The sequence below is a fragment of the Hyaena hyaena genome, unplaced genomic scaffold, assembly GCF_003009895.1.
Source record: "Hyaena hyaena isolate Hyena2069 unplaced genomic scaffold, ASM300989v1 scaffold_572, whole genome shotgun sequence".
NCBI classification, from domain to species: Eukaryota; Metazoa; Chordata; class Mammalia; order Carnivora; family Hyaenidae; genus Hyaena; species Hyaena hyaena.
Window position 1 is genome coordinate 636,601 of NW_024081210.1, and position 21,332 is coordinate 657,932.

At 38.7% G+C, this 21,332-nt stretch overlaps 1 protein-coding gene across 1 annotated transcript in view; it reads left to right on the plus strand.

Moving 5' to 3' along the window:
- Positions 1–21,332, plus strand: part of ERP44 (endoplasmic reticulum protein 44) — a gene marked incomplete at its 5' end in the record, with an annotated part of 103,197 nt that overhangs the window by 33,855 nt on the left and 48,010 nt on the right. The window contains 2 exons of the mRNA XM_039256569.1: positions 15,562–15,634; positions 17,533–17,572. Coding sequence (XP_039112500.1) covers positions 15,562–15,634; positions 17,533–17,572 — 113 coding nt within the window. The remainder of the gene's footprint in view (positions 1–15,561; positions 15,635–17,532; positions 17,573–21,332) is intronic.

Below are 21,332 nucleotides of genomic sequence, written 5' to 3' on the forward strand. Positions count from 1 at the left end.
GCAGGAAACAACTTCCTTGACCTCCACCGCAGCAACTTCTTACTTGACACATCCCCCAAAGCAAGGGAATCAAGAGCAAAAATAAACTATTGGGACCTCATCAAGATTAAAAACTTCTGCACGGCAAAGGAAACGACCCACAAAACTAATAGGCAACTGACGGAATGGGAAAAGATAGTGGCAAGTGGCATCAGATAAAGGGTTAATATCCAAAATCTATAAGGAACTCCCCAAACTCCACATCCGAGAAACAAACAACCCAGTGAAGAAATGGGCAGAAGATATGAACAGACACTTCTCCAAAGAGGACATCCAGATGGCCAACAGACACATGAAACGATGCTCAGCATCCCTCCTCATCAGGGAAATACAAATCAAAACCACACTGAGATACCACCTCACGCCAGTCAGAGTGGCTAAAATGAGCCAATCAGAGAACTCTAGATGCTGGCGAGGATGTGGAGACACGGGCACCCTCCTACATGTTGGTGGGAATGTAAACTGGTACAGCCCCTCTGGAAAACAGTGTGGAGGTTCCTCAGGAAACTAACAATAGAACTCGCCTATGACCCAGCAATAGCACTGCTAGGAATTTACCCAAAGGATACAGAAATGCTGTTGCATAGGAGCACATGTCCCCCAATGTTCATAGCAGCACTTTCAACAATAGCTAAAACATGGAAAGAGCCTAAGTGTCCATCAATGGACGAATGGATCAAGAAGATGTGGTTTATCTATACAATGGAATACTACATGGCAACGAGAAAGAATGAAATCTGGCCATGTATAGCAACATGGATGGACCTTGAGGGTGTTATGCTGAGCGAAATAAGTCAGGCAGAAAAGGACAAATACCATGTTTTGCATGTATAGGAGGATTGGGAGGAACTTAACGGAGGACCATGGGGGAGAAGAAGGGGAGAAATGTGGAGGAAAGGGAGAGAGGCAAACCATGAGAGACTCTTGAATGCTGAGAACAAACTGAGGACTCATGGGTGTGGGGGGGTGGAGGGGGAGATGGGCATGGAGGAGGGCTTGCGTGGGGATGAGCACCGGGTGTTATATGGAAACCAACTTGACAATAAACTATTTGTTTTTAAAAAAAAATGTTCAGGTCTTCTCCCCCTTCCCCCCCCCTTTTTTTGAGCTGCAGTGAAGAGTTGGACATTTAACTGACTGAGCCCCCCAGGCACCCCTGCCCAGTTTTAATTAGATTATTTGGTGTTGGTTTGTTTTATTTGTTAGTAAGGTTTTTGTTTTGTTTTGTTTTGTTTTTTGGTGTTGAGTTGTATAAATTCTTTACATATTTTGGATATTAACCCCTTATCAGATATATAATTTTTAAATATCTTCTCCTATACAGTAGGTTGCCTTTTGTCTTGTTGATAGTTTCCTTCCCTGTACAAAAGCTTTTTATTTTGATGTAGTCCCAATAGTTTTTGTTTCTCTTGCCTTAAGGAAAAATGTTGCAAAGGCCACTGTCAGAGAAATTACTGCCTATGCTCTCTTCTAGTAATTTTACGGTTTCGAGTCTCACATTTAGGTCTTTAATCCATTTTGAGTTTATTTTTGTGTATATTGTAAGAAAGTAGTCCAATCTCATTATTTTGCATGTAGCTGTCCAGTTTTGCCAGCACCATTTATTGGAGAGACTGTCTTCTCCCCACATTGTATACTCTTGTCTCCATAGTCCTAGGTTAATTGGCCATATATATACTTGTGGATTTATTTCTCAGCTCTCTATTCTGTTCCATTGATCTATGTCTATTTTTGTGCCAGTACCGTACTGTTTTGATTAGTGAGGCTTTGTAGTACATTGTGAAGTGACATCAGTTTTAATGGAAACCCGTGCATGATCAAATAACTAACGTGCAAGAAAAAATGTGAAATACAACAATTTTTAAATTTTCTATGGTTGTTTCTACTGGCAGAATTTGAGTTTAGGGATTATATTACCTACATTTGAATTGTTTGGGGGGTATAGAAATTATTTTCTCAAACATGTCTGCATCCATCATAGTTTGATTTATTCTGTTAGGAATGTTATAACTTTTCTAATGTTTCTTTATAAAAGCAGATTGGTTCTGACTTGTCCAAAATTTGTATCATTTGGCCAAAAGTTTTATCACTGAGCAGTTTAAGAGTTAAAGTACCTTCCCAGGGTTATTCTATACTTAGTCCTATTTTTCTCCTCTCTTTGAACTTCCAGTTCATTATAATGCTTCTGGGAATACTAACAGTGAGATGTGCCTCGACTGATACTCAGCTTCAAGGCTCTTACAGTACTTGTCAGCCTCAGCCTTTTTTCTCTGGGGACCTTTCATATCTCTTAGCTCCTTGCAGCCGACTGAAAAATCTCTGTGCTTCTGTTGCCCGCCAGCTTAATGCAAAACTGAGAGTCAGAGAAGTGGCCCCAGGGAGGAGATGCAGCCTGGGTCCCGTGGCATCGGGACTTCAGGCAGTAGGCTGGTTTGTCAATTTGGATTATAATGGAAGAGAGCCTTTGCCTTGTACATTACTTATTTCTTGCTATAGGGGAGACAGTTTGTAAAGGGCTTTGAGAGTCTCCTAACAGAAGAGCAGAAAAATGAAAGATTTAGCAAAAATACACTGAGCTTTTACTGCAGAATGCCTAACAGATGTAATGTCAATTGAGAACGGTAATGCCACATGGAAGGAAACATTCTCTATTAAAGCTTCTATTTTATGCCAATAATTTTCATGCAGAAGTCTCTATTCATCCAGAAGGCACTTAAAAAAATTAACATCTTTGTAAATTTCTAATAAGATTACAGTTTCCACATTTTTCTAAAATCATAGTAATTTGCATGTCAATACAGACTTCTCACAAATGAGTCTTACTTGTTCTCGTGTTTATATTTGAGGACCATAAACATTGTACAGAGTTTACAATGGGTTTATATGCTTGCTTGTAGAGTTGGAGGCTTTGCTGTCGAAAGCAGTGTTTCTGTATCCAACTTCGGCTCAGGTTATGGTCTCACAGTTTGTGAATTCGAGCCCACATTGGGCTCTGAGCTGACAGTTCAGTGCCTGGAGCCTGCTTTGGGTTCTGTGTTTCCCTCTCTCTCTGCCTCTCCCCTACTTGTTCGTTCTCTCTCTCCCTCTCTCTCCCCTCCTCCCTCTCTCTCCCTCTCTCTCAAAAATAAAATAAACATTAAAAAATTTTTTGTTAAGCCGTGCTTCTTAAACTTTAATGTGCATAGCAATCACTTGAGGAGTCTCGTTAAAGTGGAGATTCTGAGTCAGTAGGTCTGGGGCCCAGTATTCTGCATTTCTCACAAGCTCCCAACGGATGCCAGCACTGCTGGTTCAGGAACTACTGTTTGAATAGCAGGGTTTTAAGGTATTCGACTTCAAAAAAACCAAGCAAATTCACTGGAAATACTCTTGTTTTCTAAATTCATTAACTAAATTATGGTAATAAAACACTTAAAGCCTAGCAAATGCTTTCTGACTATAAATCTTGCTAACAGAAATAATACCCAGTCACCTCTTTTGCCTTATAGTTTATTATATTCTGGTCCTAAATTAAGACAATATAAAAAGTATTAGAAGTTTATCTACTAATGTAACATAGCTCTTCTTATTATTTTCAGGAGATAGAGTGTGCATGTGTACAAGCGCAAGTTGGGGAGGGGCAGAGAGAGGAACAGAGAGAATCCCGAGCGGGCTCCATCCTGTCAGCACAGAGCCCAAGGCAGGGCTCGATCTCATGCACTGTGAGATCATGACCTGAGCAGAAATCAAGAGTCGGACACTTAACCGACTGAGCCACCCAGGTGCCCCTGCTATTCTTAAATGTGGGTGCTGAAGTGCTATGTGCTGAAGTGTCTGGAAATCTTGTCAGAGGACACCTGTGGGGGAACCGAAGAAAGTATGCCTAGGAGCCCAGGACAGCTTTTAGTGATGTGAGGGCTTTCTTCAGGAGGCAGGAAGATCACTTCTGAGGTTCCCTCTAAATTTGAGTCTGTAAATAATCACCTAATAGTGTGCTCTTCACCATTACATAATTAAAAACAAATTTTAATAGGCTTCATTCTTATTTTATAACCTTATTATCCTCTAACATGTTAAAAATGTTTGTTGGCTGTTTCCATTTCTCAACCTCTTTCCCCCATTTCTTACCTCCAGCACCCTCCAAATTCTTAGTGTATCAACATCACCTATCCTCTCATTCACTTTGTGTTTGAGTACTCACTGTATACAAATAAGGTATTGTAGTAAATGGATTTGTAGTATATAAAATTGAATAAGGTGCCGTCTCTCATTCAATGTACTCAGTCTCCTGAAGGAGGTAAGATAGCACAAGTAATCTTTGTGAATAATAATCTGTTAACACACTGCAGAAAGTGCTCTGTGGGTTCAGAAGAGAGAAATTAATCACTGGGGTCTGGGATCACCAGGAAAGTCTTCACTGAAAAGATAACTTTTGAATTAGGTCTTGGAAACTAGATAGCCCTTCCCAGCTGTTCCAAGCAGAACATTGTAAGAGGAAACTGCACGAAGTATGGGTGCAAGAGAATAAGGAGACGTATTTTAGTAATTGCACGTACTGTAGACCCCTTGCATTTTTGGATTTGTAACTTCAGGATTTGGATTGTTCATTTGTGAGTGACCTTTGAAGATTTTTCTGGGGTTACTGATTTTATTCCGTTGTGAAGAGCCTAGTGTCTCAGGTCCATGAGTGAGGCTAGTAATTGCATCAGCAGCATTCATGTCTGCATCCATCTTTATTCTCTCTTAATGTGTATGAATGTGTGGGAAGAGATTACATACTTATTAATAATTCAGGATTTGTGAGGAGCTTGTTATAGTTCCTTTCCATTGCCCAAGGTGTCCTGCCAGTATGGTGACCATATAATTTATTGGCAAACTGGGACCCAGTTGAAAGGAGTGGTGCTGTTTGTGATATTCCACAGCAACAGGCATAAACTTGGTTTTTCTCAAGCAAGCCAGAGTATATGGCCAACTAGAACATAACTTCCTGTTAGTTGGAGGATAGGATATGAATGGGGAGCGGTGGGATGTTATTTAGGAAAGCAAGTTTGTGCATGGTCCTAAATGCCAGGTTCAAGATTTAGGCTTTTATACGGTAGACAGAAAAAAAAAAACCCTTGGAGGTTTTTGTTTGTTTGGTCGTGTTCTTGTGTTCTTTTGGCAGAGGATTTGATACATGCAAAGCAGCATTTGGAAAGAGGAGTCTGGCCTCTGTGGGCAGGTTAGATTGAAGGGAGCGCCATAGTATTCCCATTAAGGAATTATTTGAATAGTAGCCACTCAAATGGACTTCATGTACAAGGAAAAATTGCCAATTTATTTTTATAATTATGAACAGATAAGCTTTAATAATTCACTTCCAGTATGTGTTATTACTAACGTTAGTTCATACTTCTGAAGAAAATCCTGTTGGATTAGTGTCTTGTTCAGTTAATGTTTTCTCAAAAGAGGAACAGTACTGGGTTTAGCAGTGAGCACCAGAGCATTTTGTCTGGGCCAGCATTATATATACATATACCTTAATATTGTAACAATTAAAATTTTACCAACACTGAGAGTGTTTAATAAAAAATTCTTTACAATTTATTTCTAAAATACTATCTTGTGTCATGGAACCGATTTTTATTGTATCTTTTTTTTTTTTTTTTTTTTTTACAAATAGTTTATTGTCAAATTAGTTTCTACATAACACTCAGTGCTCATCCCCAAAGTGCCCTCCTCCATGCCCATCCCCCCTCCCCCCCACATCCATCAGTCCTCAGTTTTTGTCAGCATTCAAGAGTCTCTCATGGTTTGCGATTTTTATTGTATCTTGTTTCAGCTTGATGTCTAATCCAGAGAAGATTTTAATTTGTACTAGCATGCACCTCTCCTTTTTCTCTCCCCACCCCATGGAATGGGTGAGACTTTGGAGAAAGGAAAGTTTTTTTTAAAGGTTATTTTATTGTTTTTTAAAGATTTATTTAATTTTGAGAGGGAATGCAAGTGGGGGAGGGGCAGAGAGAGGGGGGGACAGAAAATCCGAAGAGGGCTTTGCACTGACCACAGCAATCCTGATGCAGGGCTCAAACTTACAAGCTAGGAGAGCATGACTTGAGCCAAAGTCAGACGCTCAACTGACTGAACCAACTAGGTGCCCAGAAAAGGAAAGTTATTATTTACCAGGAGAATCACACAGATATTCATGGAAGAGGAAATCAGTCTTTGAAGGATTGATTATGCAGTAGTGGAGAAGAGGACACTCCAGGTAGAGGAAACCATGTATGCATAGAGGAGGAAGCAGAAAAATTGTGGGGTGTGCTTTGGGAAAGCAACTGGCTGCTGGGTGGCTTCAGAAGTTCTGTGGGAATAACAGCTGGCACACCGACATCACCAGCTAGTTAGGTGGTCACAGAGGACCCAGAAATTTAGGGAAAAGAATTTCTCTTAAACTTTTTAAATGTTTATTTATTTTTAAACATAGTATATTGTCAGGTTGGTTTCCATATAACACCCAGTGCTCATCCCAACAACTGCCTTCCTCGATGCCCGTCACCCATTTTGCCTTCTCCCCCAACCCCCATCAACCCTCAGTTTGTTCTCAGCATTTAAGAGTCTCTTATGGTTTGCCTCCCTCCCTTTCCTTAACTATTTTTGTCCCCTCCCTCTCCCCTGTGGTCCTCTGTTAAATTTCTCCTGTTCCACATATGAGTGAAAACATAATGGCATCTGTCCTTCTCTGCCTGACTTATTTCACTTAGCATAGTACCCTCCAGTTCCACCCACATTGCTGCAAATGGCAGGATTTCATTCTTTCTCATTGCCATGGTATATATAAGCCACATCTTCTTTATCCATTCATCAGTTGTTGGACATTTAGGCTGTTTCCATAATTTGGCTATTGTTGAAAGTGCTGCTATGAACACTGGGGTACTGGTGCTCCTATGAATCAGCACTCCTGTATCCTTTGGATAAAATCCTAGTAGTGCTATTTCTGGGTCATGGGGTAGTTCTATTTTTAATTTTTTGAGGAACCTCCACACTGTTTTCCAAGCGGCTGCACCAGTTTGCATTCCCACCAACAGTGCAATAGGGTTCCCATTCCTCCACATCCTTGCCAGCATCTGTTTCCAGAACTGTTAATTTTAGCCACTCTGGTATGAGGTGGTATCTCAGTGTGGTTTTGATTTATATCTCCCTGATGATGAGTGATGCTGAGCATCTTTTCATGTGTCTACTGGCCACCTGGATGTCTTCTTTGGAAAAGTGTCTATTCATGTCTTATGCCCATTTCTTCACTGGATTATTTGTTTTTAGGGTGTTGAGTTTGGTCAGTTCTTTATCGATTTTAGATACTAACCTTTATCTGATATGTCATTTGCAAATATCTTTTCCCATTTCATGTGTTGTTTTTTAGTTTTGTTGATTGTTTCCTTTGCAGTGCAGAAGGTTTTTATCTTGATGAGGTCCCATTCGTTCATTTTTGCTCTTCATTCCCTTGCCTTTGGAGACATATCAAGCAAGGAATTGCTGCGACTAAGATCAAAGAGGTTGTTGCCTGTTTTCTCCTTTAGATTTGATGGTTTCTGGTCTCACATTTAGGTCTTTCATTCATTTGAGTTTATTTTTGTGAATGGTGTAAGAAAGTGGTCTAGTTTCATTCTTCTGCATGTTGCTGTCCAGTTCTCGCAGCACCACCTGTTAATCAGGCCGTCTTTTTCCATTGGATACTCTTTCCCGCTTTGTCAAAAGATTAATTGGCCATACGTTTGTGGGTCCAACTCTGGGTTTTCTACTCCATTGGTCTATGTGTCTGTTTTTGTGCCAACACCATACTGTCCTGATGATGACAGCTTTGTAGTAGAGGCTAAAGTCTGGGATGGTGATGCCTCCCATTTTGGTTTTCTTCTTCAATATTACTTTGGCTATTCGGGGTCTTTTGTGGCTCCATACAGATTTTAGGATTGTTTATTCTAGCTTTGAGAAGAATGCTGTTGCAGTTTTGACTGGGATTGCATTGAATGTTTAGATTGCTTTGGGTAGTATTGACATTTTAACAATATTTATTCTTCCAATCCATGAGCATGGAATGTTTTTCCATTTCTTTGCGTCTTCTTCAGTTTCCTTCATAACTTTTCCATATATTTGATTTGCTAGTATCTTGTTGAGGAGTTTTACAACCATATTCGTCAGGGATATTGGCCTGTAGTTCTCTCTTTTTGCTGGGCCTTTGTCCAGTTTGGGAATCAAAGTGATACTGGCTTCATAGAATGGGTCTGGAAGTTTTCCTTCCATTTCTATTTTTTGGAGCAGCTTGAAAAGAATGCATATTAACTCTGATTTAAATGTCTGGCAGAATTTCCCAGGGAAGCCATCTGGTCCAGGGCTCTTATTTGTTAGATTTTTGATAACTGATTCAGTTTCTTCACTAGTTACGGGTCTCTTCTGATTTTCTGTCTCTTCCCGTTTGAGTAGTACGTGTGTATTTAGGAATTTGTCCATTTCTTCTAGGTTGTCCAGTTTCTTGGCATATAATTTTTCATAGTATTCCCTGATAATTGCTCGTATTTCTGAGGGATTGGTTGTAATAAATCCATTTTCATTTGTGATTTTGTCTATTTGTGTGCTTTCTTTTCTTTTTGAGAAGCTGGCTAGAGGTTTATCAGTTTTGTATATTTTTTCAAAAAACCAACTCTTGGTTTCATTGATCTGTTCAACTGGTTTTTTTGTATTCTATATTGTTTATTTCTGCCCTGATCTTTATTATTTCTCTTCTTCTTCTGGGTTTGGGGATTTCTTGCTGCTCTGTTTCTAGTTCCTTTAGGTGCGCTGTTAGATTTTGTATTTGTGCTTTTTCTAGTTTCTTGAAATATGCCTGGAGTGCAATGTACTTTCCTCTTAGGACTGCCTTTGCTGCATCCCAGAGAGTTTGGATTGTTGTATTTTCATTTTCATTTTTTTCTATATATTTTTAAATTTCTTCTCTAATTGCGTGGTTGACCCATTTGCTCTTTAGTAGGGTGTTCTTTAACCTCCATGTTTTTGGACGTTTTCCAGACATTTTCCTGTGGTTGATTTCAAGTTTCATAGCATTGTGATCTGAAAGCACTCATGGTATGATCTCAACTCTTTTATATTTATTGAGGGCTGCTTTGTGACCCAGTATGTGATCTGTCTTGGAGAATGTACCATATGCACTTAAGAAGAAAGTGAATTCCATAGCTTTGGGATGTAGAGTTCTAAATATATCTGTCAAGTCCATCTGGTCCAATGTGTCATTCAGGTCCATTGTTTCTTTAGTGATTTTCTGTCTGGTTGATCTTCTGGTTGATCTATCCATTGTTTTAAGTGGAGTATTAAAATCCCCTGCAATTAGCACATTCTTATCAATAAGATTGCTTATGTTTGTGATTAATTGTTTTATGTATTTGGGTGCTCCTGAATTTGGTGCGTAGACATTTATAATTGTTAGCACTTCCTGATGGCTAGACCCTGTAATTATTATATAATGCCCTTTTTCATCTCTTGTTACTGCCTTTAAAATCCAGTTTGTCCGATATACATATGGCTACTCCAGCTTTTGTAGCATGATAGATATTTCTCCATCCCCTCACTTTCAATTTGAAGGTGTCCTCAGTTCTAAAATGAGTCTCTTGAAGACAGCAAATAGTTGGATCTCGTTTTTTTTTTTTTTTTTTTATCCATTCTAATACCCTATGTCTTTTGATTGGAGCATTTAGTCCATTTACATTCAGTGTTATTGTTGAAAAATATGGGTTTAGAGTCATTGTGTTCTCTGTAGGATTCATGCTTGTAGTGGTGTCTTTGGTACTTTGTGTTCCTTGCAACAATTCTTTCAGAGTCCCCCTTAGGACCTCTTGTAGGGCTGGTTTAGTGCTGATGAATTCCTTCAGTTTTTCTTTGTTTGGGAAAACCTTTATCTCTCCTTCCATTCTGAATGACAAGTTTGCTGGATAAAGGATTCTTGACTGCATATTTTTTTCCTGTTCATGACCTCGAAGATTTCCTGCCATTCCTTTCTGGCCTGCTAAATTTCAGTAGATAGGTCTGCTACTACCTTTGTGTGTTAAGGTCTCTTTATCCCTAGCTGCTTTCAGAATTCCCTCTTTATCCTTATAGTTTGCCAGTTTCACTATGATATGTTGTGCAGAAGATCGATTCAAGTTACGTCTGAGGGAAGTTCTCTGTGCCTCTTGGATTTCGGTGTCTGTTTCCTTACCCAGATTGGGGAAGTTCTTGGCCATAAGTTGTTCAAGTACCCCTTCAACCCCTTTCTGTCTCTTTTTCTTCTGGGATTCCTATGATATGGATATTGTTCTGTTTGATTGCATCACTCAGTTCTTGAATTCTCCTTACGTCTCCTGGATCAATTTCTGTCTCTTTTTCTCGGCTTCCTCTTTTTCTATAATTGTATCTTCTAATTCACCATTAGGTGAATTCTCTTCTCTGCCTCTCAATTCGTGCAGTGGCTGCCTCCATTTTATTATGTACCTCATTTGTAGCATTTTTTTAATTCATCATAACCATTTTTTAAGATCCATGATCTTTGCAGCAATAGTGTCTCTGCGGTCTTCTAAGCCCTTTCAAGCCCAGTGATTAATTTTCTGACTATTGTTCTAAATTCTTGTTCAGTTATGTTGCTTATATCTGTTTTGATCAATTCTTTAGCTGTCACTTCTTCCTGGAATTTCTTTTGAGGAGAGTTATTCTCTTTCATCATTTTGGCTAGATTTCTGTCTCTTGTAAGCTTTAAAGACTTGTTATATGATCTGCACCTGTGAGTACTGCTATATTAAAGGAGGTTCATACAGTGTCCAAGGCCTGGCCATTCAGGAAGTTTTTTTTTAAGGATGTCCCTTGGTCTTTCTTTTTGTGACTTTGGTTATTTTATTTCCCTACTCGTAGTGATATTTTGGACTCTCCACCATGTGTGCTTTGGTTTGTTCCTTGAAGTAGCCCTGGGAAGGAAAACAGACAGACAAACAGGGAACAAAAACACACAAACAAATCAAACAACACAAGCAAACCAACAAAAATTAAAAGAAAGAGAAAAAAAAGACAGTCTAAAAGCATAAAACCAGCTACAAATAAAGAGCAGAGTAGATGCAGTGCTGATGGAAGAGCATATGCAAAGAGAGAAATGATGGGTGGAGAGAAAGAGAAAATGAACATTGACCAGGCAGAGAGACTAAAAGGCTTAATGTAGAGATAGAAAAAGGAGAATACAGCAGGAGGCGAGGAGAAAGAAATGAAGATAATGCTACTAGAGAAACCATATAGTCTGATTATTCCAGAGAGAGAGAAAGGAAAGTAAAGAAGTAGCTGTAGAGCATGCATCAAGAGGATGGATTAAATATGTCTATTTAAGCCAACCTATAAGCAGAATAACCAGCCCAGAGGAGGGGAGAGATAAGAATGAGAAAAGAGAGAATATATCTGAATAGCAAGAAGTGACCTAGAGTTAATCATGGCAGTGCAGCAGCGCTGGTCTTGGGGGAGGGGTGGTATGTTTCTGCAGCATCAACAGGCTCCCAGCAGCTCCCAGCATAGATGGGGTGGTTTGGTGTGGGCCTGTCCTGCCTCCACTGTGGGTCCCTGGGCGCATTCCTGAAGCCCCACCTTGGTGGTTGTGGGGAGAAAAATGGCGACCCCCCCCCCTTCTCAAGCCAGGTGTCCCAAATCACTCCTTTGGATCTGTTCTCATTGGGCCGTAGGGGCAGCCAAGGTGGGCCAAGGTGTCCCAGGCCCAGCCGTATTCCAGGCTCTCCGTGTGCATTAATGATGCTGCCGAAATGTAGTCCTGTGAGCCGGGCACTTCAGAGCAGGGCATCGGTTCCTCCTGATGCTAACTGCGCCCCTGGGGTACCACCTAACTCAGAGGGAACTTCTTTTGTCCCACGGCACACAGGATGGGATAGGATCCCTCTCTGTCCTGGGCTGAGGTTTTTCTCTTGTCCAGATACAGTCCTATGTTTCCCCAGCCGTTCTGTCTCTTCCCTTTGCCTCTCCGCAGAAGGGGATCCCTCCCCTCAGGCCTCCGTATCCCACCCGTTTTTACCTCCTCCAGTTCGCAATCATGCACCTATGAGACCATCTTCCTAGTTAGTAGACTCTTGTCTCCTTTCCTCCCAGACTCTTGAAGTTCAGAATCCTTTAGCTTCAGCCCTTCTTTGTTTGAGAGATGTGGATGGGAAGTACAGTTCCCCTTCTTCTCTGCCATCTTCTCATTTTCCTTAATGTTTATTTTTGAGAGAGACAGAGACAGAGACAGAACACATGTGGGGTAGGGGCAGAGAGAGCGGAGACAGAATCAGAACCAGGCTCAAGGCACCGAGCTGGAAGCTGGGCTCGTACTCGCTGACCATGAGATCATGACCTGAGCTGAAGTTGGACGCCTAACCAACTGAGCCACCCAGGCGCCCCAGGAAAGGACAGCTTTTTAATTCCAAGGGATTTCTTAATTTCTAAAAACCTTTTTTTAAAGTTTATTTGTTTTGAGAGAAAGAGCACAAGTCGGGCAGAGAGTGAGAGGGAGAGAATCCCAAGCAGGCTCTGTGCCCTCAGCACATGGGGCTCTGTCTCGCCGTGAGATCATGACCTGTTCCAAAATCAAGAGTCAGATGCTTAACTGTGCCACCTTAAAAAACTGTGCCCCTTAAAAACTGTGCCCCTTAAAAAAACTGCTAAGGGAAGAAAATATTCTTTACTTGTTGAAGAAACTTCTATTTAAAGGTAGCCTATCATCCTAATTTTTTTTAATGAATTAGGGTACAATGCTGTTTTAACAATGTGGCTTTTATGTAAGATCATATCACTAGACACATCTCAGATTGAAATGTTTAATATTATATTTGGTACAATAAATGCATGTGGATGGAATTATGTAGTGACTTCTAGATGATTGGAGATTCTTCTCTGTTTTCTTGACAAGAAAAAGAACTAATGAACTAAAGAGAATGACCAACTTATAAAATATTTCCTATGTTTATGCCTGTATATTTACATAGGTTGTTTAAATATTTCATCATTAGAGGGTAATATTCTCCATGTTTGTTAAGATCTTCCATATTCACAATGTCTTTGTAGGTTTTTGCCATTTCTTTTAAAGAAAATACATTTTAAAGTTTACTTCAAGTCTTAACTTTTAAATGAATGATTACCCTCCTCTCTTTCTGGTTTAGAGCTACTTGTCTTTATTTTACTTAAGCACTATAGGATTTGCCACATAAAGATGTTTCCCTGGAAGAATTTTGTTTAGGCTCAGGGCTGACATGAAAAGAAACAATTTATCAGACTAGTGTATCTTGCTAACAATTCAAATAACCTTTCTTATCCTTTACACTCCATATTAATAAAACTATTAATGATAAAATACCTCCTTTACACCCTACAGGTTGGAGAGATGATTGGGGGAGAGATCATTTTCTTGCTTTGGGCCCTCTTAAACACAGCTGCTAGCTGAATGTGGCTTATCAGTTGCACGGTTATTGGCATTATGGTTCTGAAGTAACTGGTACTTAATGCAGCCAGATTGATTGGTGCCTCATTTTTATAATTATCTGGGAAGTACTTTTGCCATGTAAATATTTCAAAGTGAAAAGCAGTTAAATCTAGAAGATACTTCTGTGTAAACATACTTTGTTGGATGATAACTAACTCTTCAAAAATGGGCTTACTTAGATCATACAACTGAAGACTGTTACCTGTAGTTGACATTTTTCTCCCCTCCTTAAAACCACAATTTTGAGAGCTCCTTACAGTAGAGCATACCATGCCTTGTACATTTGTACCCTCGGTATCTAGTAGATGCATCATAAATGACTGTCAAGTTATTTAACGATTTGACTTTGATAATGACCAACTTTGTTGCTTGATGATAATATTTTTGCTTCACCTTCTTGAATTTTTCTTCAACACACCCTAAAGTCTTGTATCAGTATAACTGGATTTCTTCAATGCAAAACAGGCTCAAATGGAGTTACTTATGCTAAGCCCCATGCTACCAAACTAAGACTTAATTATAGTTTTGGCTCTCCCAGAAAAGGAATTTTAAACCAGTCAACCAAGAAATGCCTGATCAGCACTAGTTAGGTAATATGCCTAATAGACCTCTGCCATCCCCAAAAGAAAAGTGACTTTCAGTAACCAACCCACTTTTTTTGGGGGGGGGGGAGGGCCTAGTAAAACTTACTTGTTCCCACTCCTTTCCTTTCCTTTCTTTTCTTTTTGAGCTTTATTTATTTTTGAGAGAGACAGAGAGTGTGATCAGGGGAGGAGCAGAGACGGAGAGTCTCAAGCAGGCCCCACATTGTCAGCACAGAACCCACTGTGGGGCTCCATCTCAAAAACCAAGAGATCACTCAACTGATTGAACTACCCAGGCACCCCTCCAGTTAATTTTTAAGGTGTTAAAAATGATGAAATTAGTTATACAAGTCAAACATTCAGAGATTTTAACTTATGTAGCTTACTTTTAGTAGAGTATAATTTATTGGTTGCTAGCAGAAATAGTAGTCCACTGTTGGCTACCTGATTTTGGTAACTTGAAAATAAGGCTAATGCTATTTGGCTTTTTCTAAGAAAATAATGAATGTATCCTGGTCTTGTTTGCATATCAGCATCAACATGGCTCTTTATAACCTTCAGAAATTGAATTATTGGTGAAGTAAAAATTTTTTGAGTTGTAACTGTAGTAGCTACTACAGTGTGTGTGAAATGGATGGGTAGAGGAGTATCAGTGTCTTATCAGGACCCCTGACATTAGTTGTCACTCAATAGCCATGGTTCAGTGAATGGATCTCCTTAAACACAGGGTGCATTAAAGATGGAACCTAGAAATAAAATACACCAAGTGTCCTACTTTTTAAACTAAGTGAACAGTTGCTAGTTTAGTTTGAAGTTGAATCCTTTGTTTGTTTTGCAGATGGAAAGCTAATGTTTTCTTTGATAAACTTGAACTTTGGTTTAATGTTTTGGAAGCAGAAAATTCTTACTCTCTTTTAATAGCCTCCCCCTTAACACATTGTTATCACCAGTATGTGAGATGAGGCAAGAAAAGCTTCTGGTTCACAACTTCAAAGTCTTGCTTGAATTCTTATCTTTATCATTTTGTTTTATCTTAGAAACATGGTAGGGATAGAGTCCACAAACTTAGCTTTAGTTTGTATTCTTTCAAAATTGGTAATAAGCCAGTACATTTTTTCTTGCTGTACTGTAAAGTTCTTGAAATATTAATTTTAAAGAATGAGTAAATTCTTAATTTCTTGTTTAGAAACAATTGCTTTTGTGTTTTTGGAAGTATAGGAAGTCTTATTTGACCAGTTTCTATGCTTAAGAAGTTAGTACTTCTGTTTCATTGATCTAGTGAAGGGTTAAAATAATAATAAAGATAATAAAAAATTGAAACCAATTGATGGATGATTTTGTAAATAATAAGTGGAACCAACTTTATTCATAAATTTTCTTTTTCTTTATTATTAGACTTTCTGCAATATTTGCCTTTTGTAGAAACATTTATTAATTTCACATTTTTAAAATTTCCAGGTAACTTGGGTTTTTACTCCTGTAACAACTGAAATAACAAGTCTTGATACAGAAAATATAGATGACATTTTAAGTAAGTACCTTAATATTTTTAAAGTACACTTTTCTTCTTTATAAAGAGTTTATATACAAAAACAAAGTTAAATCCCAATTACTAGAACAGTTTGAGGAGCTGGCGTTCTGATTAATTCCATGGTTTACTGAAATAACAAGCACTTTTGGTTTTGATTTTTAGTGAAATTTCTTAAAATGTATATGATGTCTTATTTATGTGTTACAAATAAACTTTAATCTCGTTTTATTTCTTTGTGTTGTCATAAATACCACTCTTAACAATTCGTGCAGCAGTTTGCTAGAACCTACTTAGATTAGAGGCCAGGAGTCTCCTGTGCAGTACTACATGTTCCTGATCTTAGGACACAGTCTAGAAATCTTTCATCTTTCTTTAACTTCTGATTAATTCACTGACTCTGATCTCTTTTATTGTCATTGGTCCAATTAAGTTAAGTGTTTTACTGACTACCTTGTTAGCTGACAGTGTGATTACGGATACAATTAACTTGCAAGGAAAACATTTATGTTTTTAAAAGTAGTAGAGGGAAGGTGAACACACGATTGATGGAAAATCATAATTTAGGAGATTTAAGAAAATATACAATGCATAAATGATTTCTTTCTTCTCTTTTAAAGCACTCCATTTCATCCACTGGTTTAAGCAGAATAAAACCAAAAGTAATAAAAGTAAATAGAGTTATTTTTGAGCCTCATATGCTGTTTTGGGTTCTTGGAACTGGTTTTAAACGCTAAAAAGTCCCTTCCTACATTATGGGATCTCTTTAAAGCAATGGTTCAGTAACCTTTAGCATGCTTGAGTCACCTGGAGGACTTATTAATATCTGTTCTGCTAGGCCTGGCTCCAAGTTTCTGATAGAAACTGCTAGACCCCACCTGAGAATTTGCATTTCTGTAAGTTTCTACATGCTGCTGGTGCTTCTGGTCCAGGGAGGGCAGTTTGTGAACCACTGCTTTCGGGTGAAGAAGCAAGTGGATAAAAAGTGCTTTGAAGGTAAAAAAAGGAAGAAGAGAATTGAAACTTACAAATCATTCTCCTTTCGTTTTTCAAATTCTAGAGTAACTTTTATTTTTGTGCTTGAATTTATCTAAGTTTCTCTATTTAGTGTTCTGTCTCCACATCTTCATATGCAAATGATACGAAGTTATTTTGGCAGCAGAGAAGAGCTGTTAAATGGGTAGGAACTAGAAAATGTACATGTTATGCAACTGTATTAGTTGTAGATTACTTGTTGCAACTAGGTGAGACATCTGAGCTTTAGAAATAGTTTAGTTATACAGGTCTCTTCTGTGAAATAGAATTTTCTTGCAGAGCCAGTTCTCAGCTTATTCATGTATAGGGGAGATCAAAAAATGGATTATCAAAGTCCAGGTCATTCCACTTCATTTTTTTTTAATGTTTATTTTTGAGAGCGAGAGAGAGAGCATGAGCAAGTGAAGGACAGAAAGACAGGGAGACACAGAATCCGAAGCAGGCTCCAGGCTCCTAGCTGTCAGCACAGAGCCTGACATGGGGTTCAAACCCCGAATCATGAGATCATGACCTGAGCCAAAGTCGCTTAACTGACTGAGCCACCCAGATGCCCCTCCACTTCATTTTTAATGAGAGTAGGCTATTTAGTGGTTTACGTGCCTGATCTTGGTTTGATTCTCCTTTTGCTTTATATTCATTTGATGAAGGTATAAAAATGGAGGATATAGAGAAAAGGATTAGGGATTCCCACAAATTATATAACCTGTCCATGACTCTGTGTATGGGTTTCTTAATTGTTAATTGTGTATTTTTAGTGGGCCTTTACATAAATGGAAAAAAGACCATGAGGAAAACCAAATCTTGGATTATGTCAGTTACAAAGACATAATTAACTTAGGTTGTTTGGTTTTGTTTTTCAATTTCAGACAATGCTGATGTTGCTTTAGTAAATTTTTATGCTGACTGGTAAGTAAGAATCTTATTTTTGTTTTTTTGTGGTGGGAGGGGTGACAAAGTTGCATCATTGAGTTTTTTCTTTTTTTAATAGTTTATTGTCAAGTTGGTCTCCATATAACACCCAGTGCTCATCCCATGCCCATTCTTTTATCTTTAGTGTATTTTTCTTTGCTAGAAAGGAGTGAATGGAGAAGCCTTTTTCATATATGAGACAGTATTGCATACACAAAGTCAATTAAGGTTCACTCACAAAGAGAACAGCTTAATTTGGTGATCGTTTGTATTTTAAGAGAAAAATATATCTGGTTCCATTATCCCACATATTAAAAGCAGTAACAGAAACTCATATCCCTCCCTCCTTTCTCTCTCTCTCTCTCTCTCTCTCTCTCTCTCACACACACACACACACACACACACACACACAGAAATATGTACTGCAATTCTGTATTTTTCCTGACTGACAAAGTAGGGTGGTGTTTGGAGGTGAGGGTGTGGGTGTTGCAAGTTTAGAAGGAAGAATCATGTTGACACTTTTTAAACATGTATCATCTACTACTTCTAGGAAGCCACTACTCCTTCCCCTGTCTAAATCAGATTCTTGTCTTTTATGTTTCTATAGTACCAGATACCACTTTCTTTTGTTACTATATTATTTTGTCTTTTATATTTGTGCCCCAGCAAAGAAACATTGAGGATGGAGATAATGTCTTACTCAGCATTCAGGGCATTTAAAACCAGGGCATACTATGTAGTAGATGTTAAAGAATGTGACAAGATGTTAACGAATGTGTCAAGTAGGAGCTTGAGCTGGAGAGGGTTAAAACACTCACATAATCCTTATTCCTAGACCATCTGTATTTTACTTGACCCTTTTAGGTTTATTACTGCCTACTTGTTGCCACTACCCTCCTTCAGGCCACAGTCCAGTTTACCCAGATTCCTGTGACAGCCTCCTACTTTGTTTTCTGTGCCTCAAGTCCTATGTGTGTCCATTCTGTTCTCTAAAAAGTAAGCCAGAGTGGTCTTTCCTAACATACACACTGAACAAGGTTACACTTCATCTTAAAACCCTTAAATGATGTTCCATTAACTCTAGGTCTAAAGTCCTTTACCTTGACCTAGAAAGCCTTCAGTGACCTGCTCCCTTCCTACCTCTACATCTGTATTTCTTGCCTCTCTCCACTCCCACATTCTGTACCCATTATACTGAATGTCTTTCAGTTTCTGTAATATTCTATAATCACTGGACCTTCAGTCATGGGATTTTTTTTCTGCCTAGATGGGTCACGCTTCTCTCACTCATTTAATTTAAGTCTTAATCATCTTTCGAGTCTTAGATTAGATGCCACTTTCTCCAGGTCACCTTCCTAGATCAATATTCCTACCCTTCTTTCAACCATTGTTTATGTCTTCCCATAACACCACATGCTGATTTCATTGTAACACCTGTATGCTGTAGTTTATTTGGTGGCCACCTACTACAGACTTAGCTTTAAGGTACTGTATCTGCCTTTTCTCAATATTAGTCCCTAGGCACTCTGCATAATACTTGGCCGATAAGTACATAATAGATATTTACTGAGTGAATGACTTACAGTGTAGGTATTTAAAGAACGTCAATAAAATGTTGAAGATATACAGAGGAAAATGCCATTTATAAAATGTATAACCAAGGTAGCATTTTCCAAGGTAAATTAGAATTGTTCACATGTAGCAATAGCCATAACATTTGGTATAAGATTATCTAGTCCAATCCACTTTAGCAATAAAACTGAGACCCAGAGGAGCAAAGCGTCTTCCCAGGGTTACCTGACAGAGTTGTGACAGAGTTAAAACTAGAACGCGGTTCTCTTGATTGAGGTATTTTGTGTGTTGTAAGAAAGGGAAATAGAACGTGCACTGACCTCGTCCCAGAAACTGAACTGGAAATGTGGGCTAATTGCAGTTATTTGGGAGAACATATTACCCAAAAAACACCTTGAGTTGCTCATGAGTTAGTACTCTTTTTTAAAAAAAATTGTTTTTAATATTTATTATTTATTTTTGAGAGACAGAGAGAGCATGAGCAGGGGAGGGGCAGAGAGCGAGGGAGACAGAATCCGAAGCAGGTTCCAGGCTCCAAGCTATCAGCACAGAGCCTGATGCAGAGCTTGAACCCACGAACCCTGAGATCATGACCTGAGCCAAAGTCGGCCACTCAGCCGACTGAGCTACCCAGGCGCCCCTAGTACTCTTTATTCAATTGAAAAAAACCTTAGGCAGTTGACCATAGGACATAGATTTATACTCTCTAGCCTTGCAGGCTCCATTCTGTGTTCTGTCTGGAAGTTATTAATGGGGGCACAGTTTAAGGAAGAATTTTCTACTAGAGCTGCCTAAAAATATGGATATGCTTGGAGAGTAATGAACCATAGTAGGTACCCTAATAAAGCTGTCATGTGGCAGCCTCTTTATATACATTGTTTTTAATGCTAAGAACTACCCTGCAGTAGGTATTATAATTTCCATTTTAGGTTGAGGAAATTTAAGGCTTAGAAAGGTCATACAGCTAGTAAGTGGTGGAACTGGGATTTAACTCAGGCATATCTGACTCCAAAGCTTATTTTTCCCCCTCCTAGGCCATACTAGTAAGTATGCCCAAATTGTCCCTACAAGGACTCTTAACCCATTTGGTTTATTTGTAAAGGGTTGATTCAAGCACTAGATTGGAGATTGGATTCAGATGACCCTTAAGACCTTTGTAATAGATCTATTGCTTTTGTTGTGTTACTTTTATAAATGTAACTTTCCATACGAATGGATACATGTGGATGAAGGTTTAGTATTGTTGCTATTGACTTTTTATTTCATCCTTCCCTTTCACCTTCTGGTATTAAAATTGATCCTGTTTTAAGCATGAACCTATGCTTAACTGCTTACTGGGCAGGAAACTGGACAATCCGGAAAGAAGGAGCCCCTAAGTATGTCTTTACCTTGTCCTTAAGCCAGGAGCATGTCTAGTAATTCTTTACCAGGCCATATCCTAATTCTCCAAGAAACCATTCATCATTCCCTACCCTTTGCCTCCCCTGCCCTTCAGCATCCTATTTTCAGCAAGCTATAAGAAACTACAAACTTGTGGACCTAGCCTTTTCAGTTCTTCCAGTCTATCAATTTAATCATTTAACAGACATATCGAAATGCTTACTAGAATACATAGTCAAATAAGATACAGTACCTGATGTCCACACACACCCCCCACCCACCTATCCCAGATGGGAGAGATTTAAGAATGCTAAAAGAGGAAAGAGCCACTTGAAACCAAGAGATTAAAGATACAGATTATGTCTCCTTGATATATTCTAGGACATTTTAGGAAGTCAGGTGAATGGGCCAGAGGAGGTATCTACATAAAGAAATAGGGAGGAATATATGAGTTTCCTCTTATAGGCTTTACTAGACTTGTGTTGAATTAGAATTAATATGTATGAACTAATCACGTGGATTAAAGAGTTCACAGACTTCATTTAAGTATATATCTTAGTGGAAAATGGCTCTGAAAGCAATAGTAGTGGCTAAATTATAGTTTTGTTTGTTAAAAAATACTTAATCCCTTTTTCATTCAAGAATAACATTTCTAATCCATCTGGCTGTGTGCTCGTTTTGATTCTTGTTCTCTTTCTTATCAGGTCCCTTTAATAACCTATAACATGTTTGTGAAGGAGTTGGCCTGATTAAGGGACAGTCAGAATTAGAAGTATCGAGTTTCTGGAATACTCTCGTGTTTGTG